The sequence below is a fragment of the Myotis brandtii genome, unplaced genomic scaffold, assembly GCF_000412655.1.
Source record: "Myotis brandtii unplaced genomic scaffold, ASM41265v1 scaffold82, whole genome shotgun sequence".
NCBI lineage: Eukaryota > Metazoa > Chordata > Mammalia > Chiroptera > Vespertilionidae > Myotis > Myotis brandtii.
In genome coordinates this window covers 8453720-8461562 of record NW_005371324.1, presented here as the reverse complement: position 1 = coordinate 8461562, position 7843 = coordinate 8453720, and the positions used below count along the sequence as shown (strand labels likewise).

At 32.2% G+C, this 7843-nt stretch overlaps 1 protein-coding gene across 2 annotated transcripts in view; it reads right to left on the bottom strand.

The window, feature by feature from the left end:
* Positions 1-7843, bottom strand: part of PTPRQ (protein tyrosine phosphatase, receptor type, Q) — a 219873-nt gene that overhangs the window by 19971 nt on the left and 192059 nt on the right. For both annotated transcript variants that reach the window (XM_014531678.1, XM_005884154.2), the window contains 2 exons: positions 7223-7313; positions 2164-2240 (listed from right to left, as the gene is read on the bottom strand). In XM_014531678.1, the coding sequence (XP_014387164.1) occupies positions 2164-2240; positions 7223-7313 (168 nt within the window). The remainder of the gene's footprint in view (positions 1-2163; positions 2241-7222; positions 7314-7843) is intronic.

Below are 7843 nucleotides of genomic sequence, written 5' to 3'. Positions count from 1 at the left end.
TTCAGTCATTTGGTGGTCCCTCACTAACCCCCCTGCCAGCCTGGTAGTAGGCAGCCATCTTGTGAGGGTATGAGGGTTAATTTGCATATTACCTCTTCTTATATAGGATTCTATCAAAATGGGAACAAATTTTAAGGGATGTTTTGCATCCTAACCTTTCATCATCCATCTCTAATTATGGTAAAAGTTATTCTCAAGTTAATGTAATTTCAGTCATCTTGTTGACAGGATAGATAATTTTGAGGGTTTGGAGCCCTCCACTTGTCTCATTACATAATGTTCTTATTTTTGCTCTCTTGAAAACATTGCTAAACGCATCTGTATACTTAGTGGCTGTTTACAGGCATGCAGTATACCTTTTTCTCCCCACCTCTGTCCCACAGCCCATTTTTTTTATCCTCACTCCAGGTTATGTTCAGAAAGTAGAGGGGGAGGGGGGTAGAGGGGGGGGGGAGAGAAACATTGATATGAAAGAGAAAGATGGATTGGTTGCCTCCTGTACATGTCCAGATCGGGGATTGAACTTGCAGCAACCTAGGTATGTGCCCTAACTCTATAGCAAACCTGCAACCTTTGGTACATGGGATGATGCTCCAACCAACCAAGGCACTTGGCAAGACATCCACAGTCCATCTTTTATAAAAATTTTCCAAATTCTTTGTGAGTCCATGTTCCAGGAGCACAATTCCAAAGAACAGCCAAAGGCAGAAGGATGAACATATTAATAATTTAGGCTTTTATTATATTGGCTAGTGATTGTCAGCCAATATAGAAGTTAGAATGAATTGCCTCCCCAACAGAGTCTTGGGGGTAATGGGACATAGGACACTGTCTGATGTCAGGGAAGGGATTCAGCATCACATAAGCAAAGCCCCAATGGGACCAAAGAGAATGGCGGGCCTGGGTGAGAAGACCTATGAATAAGAAAAGAATAAATGACCTATGTGAGTGAGCAGAAGAGGAAACCCTCAAGTATCTGTAAAGTCATCATGATAAAGATGGTTAGCCTTGCTATGTATTAGAATTGGAGCCAGTGGAATAAATATAAACATATCTCATTAAAGAAAAAACTATACATTAGAGTTGTTCAGAAATAGAATCATCTGTCTTAGAAGGAAGTAGAAAAATCAGTGCCAAAGAGGCTAACACAGGGGTGAGCAAACTTTTTGACTCGAGGGCCACAATGGGTTCTTAAACTGGACCGGAGGGCCGGAACAAAAGCATGGATGGAGTGTTTGTGTGAACTAATATAAATTCAAAGTAAACATCATTACATAAAAGGGTACGGTCTTTTTTTTTTTTAGTTTTATTCATTTCAAATGGGCCGGATCCGGCCCGTGGGCCGTAGTTTGCCCACGGCTGGCTAACATCTAATTTTCAGGAATTTTTAAGAAAGCATTCAAGGTGAATTGTTGAATTAACCACAAGGGCAGTTCTACTCTGAGATGTCATGGTTGTGTCAAGTGAAGGTCTTGGGTGCTTATGAGGTTCCTATGTACACATGATGGGGATGAGCTTTGACCGAAAAAAAGAGCCATGGAGAATGAGAGGGAAAGAGAGATCTCTGGAACAATTTGGTTTCGTTCTGTTTTAATACAACTCAGCAAACATTTATTATCTGTGATGTGTAAGACAGCCTATTAGGCATATCACAATTTCCCCCATGTTGGTTCATGTAAGATATGTTTATTGAGTAGCTACAACAGAGTTTACATTCTACAAGTAGGTGAAGATAGAAAAAAGAACATGGCATCATGGTACCCTTGAAGGAGAGCAAATCTAGAAGGGAAGAAAAGCGTAAGAGACTTTTATATTATATGGACAGGACTGTCCATCTGACTAATTTTTCTTTGAAAGAGAAACTGGCAGGCCTTGTATACAGAGAATACATTGAAAAAGCTTATGAAATAGTAAAAAGCAGATATATAACCTGAAGTTGTACTTCTGCCACTTATTAGTGAAATGATTGTTGGTAGGTTGAAATCTCTATTAGAAGCCTCCATTTCCCCCTCTATAAAATGGGGGTATATAGTTGTAAGAAACTGGTACATCAAGATCCATAGAGATTATAATGAGTTTGTTGTTTTAAATAGTTAGAAAAGTAATATAATTTCAGTATCTATGTTTTATAAAAATATAAAATATATAAAATTAACAACTTACAGAAACATAGCTGGCATTAATATAATCCGATCCTGGAATACTAGCATCAGCTATCAGCTTCACTCTGTTATTATTATCTAGAAAAAAAATGTAAGAAATCAATACTAATTCCATTTTAACTTGCCACTACATTTTTACTATAAATATAATACAAAGAAGTTCATGATATAACATTCAACATTACAGATGGGTATAAAAGTAAAGTAGAAGTTCCATTTTATCACATATTTTCACTACCTAGAGACAATGACTATTAATATGTCCTTGCATATGTTTCCAGAGATTTTTGTACATACTCATAGAAAATTAATCACAAACTGCTTTTTTCATTTACCTGTATCATTCCATATTAACATAAACAATGATATCTAGCTCTTTATTTAAAAAATCCATGTAGTATTTCATTGTTTGATTACATCATATTTAAAGGTTTGAATTAATGTCATTTTTTAAATAAAATGCTGAATAAAGATAACTGAAGTTTTTGCATGTATGTTGGAGTGTATTTATATATTACCAGCAGTAAAATTCCCAAATCATAATGTGCATTTCAAATTTTGAAAGATAATCCCAAATTGTTCTGTAATTATACCAATTCATACTCTGAACAAAAATGTTCAAACAATTCTGTTTCCTCTTATTTTTACTACCACACAATATTATCCAACATTTTAATTTATGATCTTCTGACAGACACAAATTGATATCTCATAATATTTATTTTTATCCCCTTAACTATAATTAAAATTCAGCTTCTTTGCTTGTTTATTGGCCTTTTCTATTATTTCCTTTTCATACTATACTACTTTCCTATTAAAAATACTTTATACTAAAAACAAAAGTTACATGTGTCCTATTGTATTATGTATTAAACTTTTCTCCTTTGTTGTTGGTCTTTTACTCTATCAATCTAGCTAGCTATCTTATCCTACATAAAATATATATTTTTTGTAATCAAATTTCTCATTTCATTATGGCTTCATTAGAGCTGCTTTTATCATTCATGCGAAGGTGTTTGTCAACAATATTCCTATTTTCACAAATTAATTCATACTTTCTTCTGGAACTTTAATATGCTTTTTTGCTATTGTTTTAAGTATTTCAATCCATTGAAATTTATTTATTTATTTATTTATTTATTTTACAGAATGAAGTAAAATCTATTCTTTATTGTTTGTTTGCTTGTTGCCATTTGAAACAACAAATAGACCCCATTTTTTAACATTCCTCCTTCCCCTTCTAATTCAAAATATTACTTTATTAATTCACTAGATTTCTCTATATTATTTACATCTATTTCTGGAGTACTTATTCTCTTCTATTAATTTATGTGCTTATTCTTGATTTAATACCAAACTTTTAATTATTAGAATTTTTAAGATTTGGAAAATACAAATAACCCCTATTACTTTTCTTCAAAATATTAGATTTTTTTCCCTGAATATTTTTTTTTTACCAAGTTGGTAATATAATTACAATTTCCAGTGCTAATTTTAAGTAGACATGGGAATAATAAAAAAATATATTATTACTAATTAATTATTTTGAATGATTTTTTTAAACCTTAATGAGAAGACACTCAATACCGGAGGAAAAATGAGAAAATGAGTTTGGGTTTGAATTCCAGATGATCTGTCTACTATCCTCCTTTGTTACCTCAGCTATAATATGTGGCTAGAATATTTATTTTGTAGAATCCTCTTGAGGAAAACTTACATAAAGCTTATGGTAAGCATTCAATACGTTTCTTCATATTCTTAAAACTTGAGCCCATGTTATATGTTAAAATGACATAGCCAGATTGTTAGTAACTAAGGACTTGCACAATGGTTTTAAAGTTAGAGATGGGAAATGTTTAGCAAATTCATGCTGATGATTATGTTCCAAAGATTCTGAATTTGGTATGACCAAACTATTTTAATGACATGGTGGCTAGTCCTGTAACTAAGGAAGGTTTCTATTCACTCGATACGTCTGTTTATAACTATCTGAGTCAACAACAAGTTAAATTTTTTATTCCTAGTGTTGGAACACTCCTGAAGGTCATGCTGTCCTGTCAAGCAGAGATTTGCAAATCTCTTCTGCAAGTATTTGTGGCTAATTCTAGCATCTTAAAGCCCTGTAAGCTAATATCTTCTAAAATGCACTGTGATATTTGAAATTCTACTTCCTACATTACTCAAGGGAAACAATGCACTTCACTGGTCTGGCTCAGGCTGAAATTCAGATTCTATTAAAATGAATTCATTCTCTACAGGAGAAAAAACATTTCTGCGGCTTTATGGCTTCTTTGCAAGCACAATGGGTAAATATATTTAGTCTAAACTCATTTGCTTATTCTGTGTGTGTGTGAAGGAGTGGGTGGTGGATGTACTGGACATAGAGGTGGCTGTGAGTTTACCACTTGCCATTTAACCCAGGCTAGGAAAGTGATCTTGTTATTCCCAGACTATAGACCATAAGGGCCTATTCCTAAGTCTTAGTCACTCAGAAAGTTAGCATTTTTTTGTAAGATAAGCAACCTACTGATTATTTACAATTGTAAGAACATATTGAGTGTTTTTCCTGTTTCACTACTGGGCAAATTGATTTACATGATTATTTCATCTGATCCTCACAATAACCTTAAGAGATAGAAACCACAAATAATATGTCCAGTCACTAAAGTAGTTAGTGGGTAAATAGGCTCACAACCCAGGGTATTCGATTAGAACCCATGTATTCTTAGCTTATTTTTTTTATTACTATACAGAGGGTATGTGTTAGTTGAATTAACAAATTATTCTAATAACATTCTTGGAAAATATAAAATTTTACCTAACAAAATTATTTCTTATAGGACCTCCAACTCTTTAAGACAGTGGTTCTCAACCTGTGGGTTGCAACCCCTTTGGGGATCGAACAACCCTTTCACAGGGGTCGCCTAAGACCATCCTGCATATCAGATATTTACATTACGATTCATAACAGTAGCAACATTACAGTTATGAAGTAGCAACGAAAATAATTTTATGGTTGGGTCACAACATGAGGAACTGTATTTAAAGGGCCAGAAGGTTGAGAACCACTGCTTTAAGAGGACAGTTAAGAAAAAGGTTTCCCCGTACAAATCCATAGATATAGATGTAATATATTATTTGAAAAAGTACCATAGGTTTTTAGTACTGAAATTAAGAAGAAAGCAGAAAACAACTGGATATTATCCATTTGACTCTAGCAAAGAAAAAAAGAAAGCATGAACTTTCCATTCTAATATTCCAGAACATCATTAATTTACAACATAAGTCCATCACTAACAATTATTTTTTTTGTCATAGCCTCAGAAATCAAGAGTTGGAATACTCATGTGCCTCAGTTCTTCTTGTTCTAAGGTTGTTTATTTAGTCCCATCAACCATCCTTATTCTCATTTTATCCTATAAGTAATAAGTTAGTACTGTCTGACTATTTTATAGCTATGATGTGAATCCAGATAATAATGCAGTGAAATCTTAATAATAAAAGATTGAAATATCACATTTAAAATATCTAACAAATTTTTACAGATTTAAATTAAATATTCTTTGATTCTTGACAACTAATCAGACATATTTGATTTACTTATTTTACATATACTGACATATAATAAATTCATTCAGCCAACTATATAATTGTAAACAAATATTAAATATTACATAGTAACTATCCTTCAATCAAACTATAGTATTTATTTTCACAGAATATCACTGAGTGTGCATGAATTAGATAGTCTGGAAGAAATTTAGGTACAGATGAGTATAAAAATGTAATTTCGATAACTCTTAAACTTATGATGCATCCAACCCAAGTTAACTCTCTTAAAGGGAAGACCAAAGGGCCTGTTAAGAAAGGTTATGTCATAAAAGTTTGGAGATGTAAAACATTTCTTATTTTCTATAAGGTCTTATTTGTCAACTGCTCTTAAAGTCATTTACTTACGATTTGTTTTGTTCCAGAAAGGATTTTAGGATTAAAGTTATTTGTATTTTCATCCTATTCTAATTCTTGGGAATTAGCAGATTCCATTAGATTACTTCCTCCTATATCATGTTTCCTTAAATTTTTTATTTCATGTCTCAGTTATCCTCTAGTTCTAGAATATCAAAATTTGGCCCATTTCTCCCTATCCATATACTTTGTGACTTTACATTCTGTGACTGTATCCTTCTTTAAGTCCATGTCTTTTTAGACAGAAAAGTTCAGTTTTTAAATATGGAATGTTCCCCAATATAGCTTTGAAAAGGCATAACACAAAGAGAAAAATTATATTTACTTTAAAATTAAGAATATTTTAAAACTTTAGATTTTAAAATAAATATTGATAATATTTAAAAACATCAAAAGTGGCACTTTTTATTTCATAATATAAAGGGTATTAAACTAGAATATAGATAGCAGAAACATGTTAAAAAATACAACATCATATATAGCTATTATTAACAGAAGTATGTTATGTTTTTTTCTTTAATTCTTAAAGCAATAATATGTTTTGTTTTTTTATTGATTGAAAAACAAAGCCATTTTTAGTATGGTAAGGCACAGTTCAGCCTTATTTGTAAAACCAATCCTGGTAAGCATAAATGTACATTAGCTTTATTAAATATATTTGATTCTCACTGAATATTTTGCAATGCATTTTTTATATTCCATAAGAAAACAATGCAATTCTCTTAAGGGAAACTAATGCACAAAGTTTCACGTGAACTTTCTCTTTTCATTTGAAAATTATGTCGGTAGGAAGATGTTAGAGAGTTTTGTTACTTGGGTTAAATTACAAAGCTGAAAAACTATTAGGTCTACAGTTTCTTGCACCTGCATTAAGTGAACCTTGTGTGACAAGCTGCAAACCATGTTTGTTAACTTTAATAAAATTAACAAAGCAAAAATGCTATAATTTGAAAGTTTCTGCTAACAAAACACATTATTATAATTTAATTAATATGCAATAAAATATATTTAAGAAATGAAAAAAAGCTAAGATGCATTTTGTGGTCATGTTAAAGCATTTCACAGCTAAAACCAGAGATGGTAAGAGCACATACATGGTTTTATGTTTGGAAAGCGGTTTTTTGCTCGGTTCCAAGGCAGATCGGCATCAGTTGAAGAAAGATCCTGAAGAAATTTTGGTAATTCCTGTGGAATGAAGTCATTGCACAGTTTACAGTGATGTCAAAGGTAAACAAGAAATTCCACTTAGTAAAAGATCATTCTTTTTTCTAAACCCTTTTATATTTAAATTTAAAACTCTTCTCAGAATTGTAGAAACAAGGTATAATTAACCTTAATGAGCTTACGTAAACTTTCACTGAAAATATCCTGAATAAAAGTGGTCAGTTGGGCTATTGCTCTCTGGTATAATTTCTTTATACTTTGGGAAGCTCTAAGATGTGGCAACCATGTTAGTATCCCTTTCCCATATTTTCTTAGTGGTTTTATTATATATACATAGAATATTATTTAATATTTTAATGTCTACTTAGGAGGGGAAAGGAGGCCAGTGATTTATTTTTTGTTTTTTCTCCTCAGGCAGTGTGATTTCATGCCTAGTAATTGGTACAACACTGGTCAGTTTGAGAAGATGCCAAAGGTCAATTCCTGCTTTCAGAAGGCATTGCTAAATCGAGAGTAGAATGCAAAGGTGCAATTAAGAATGATCAGACACA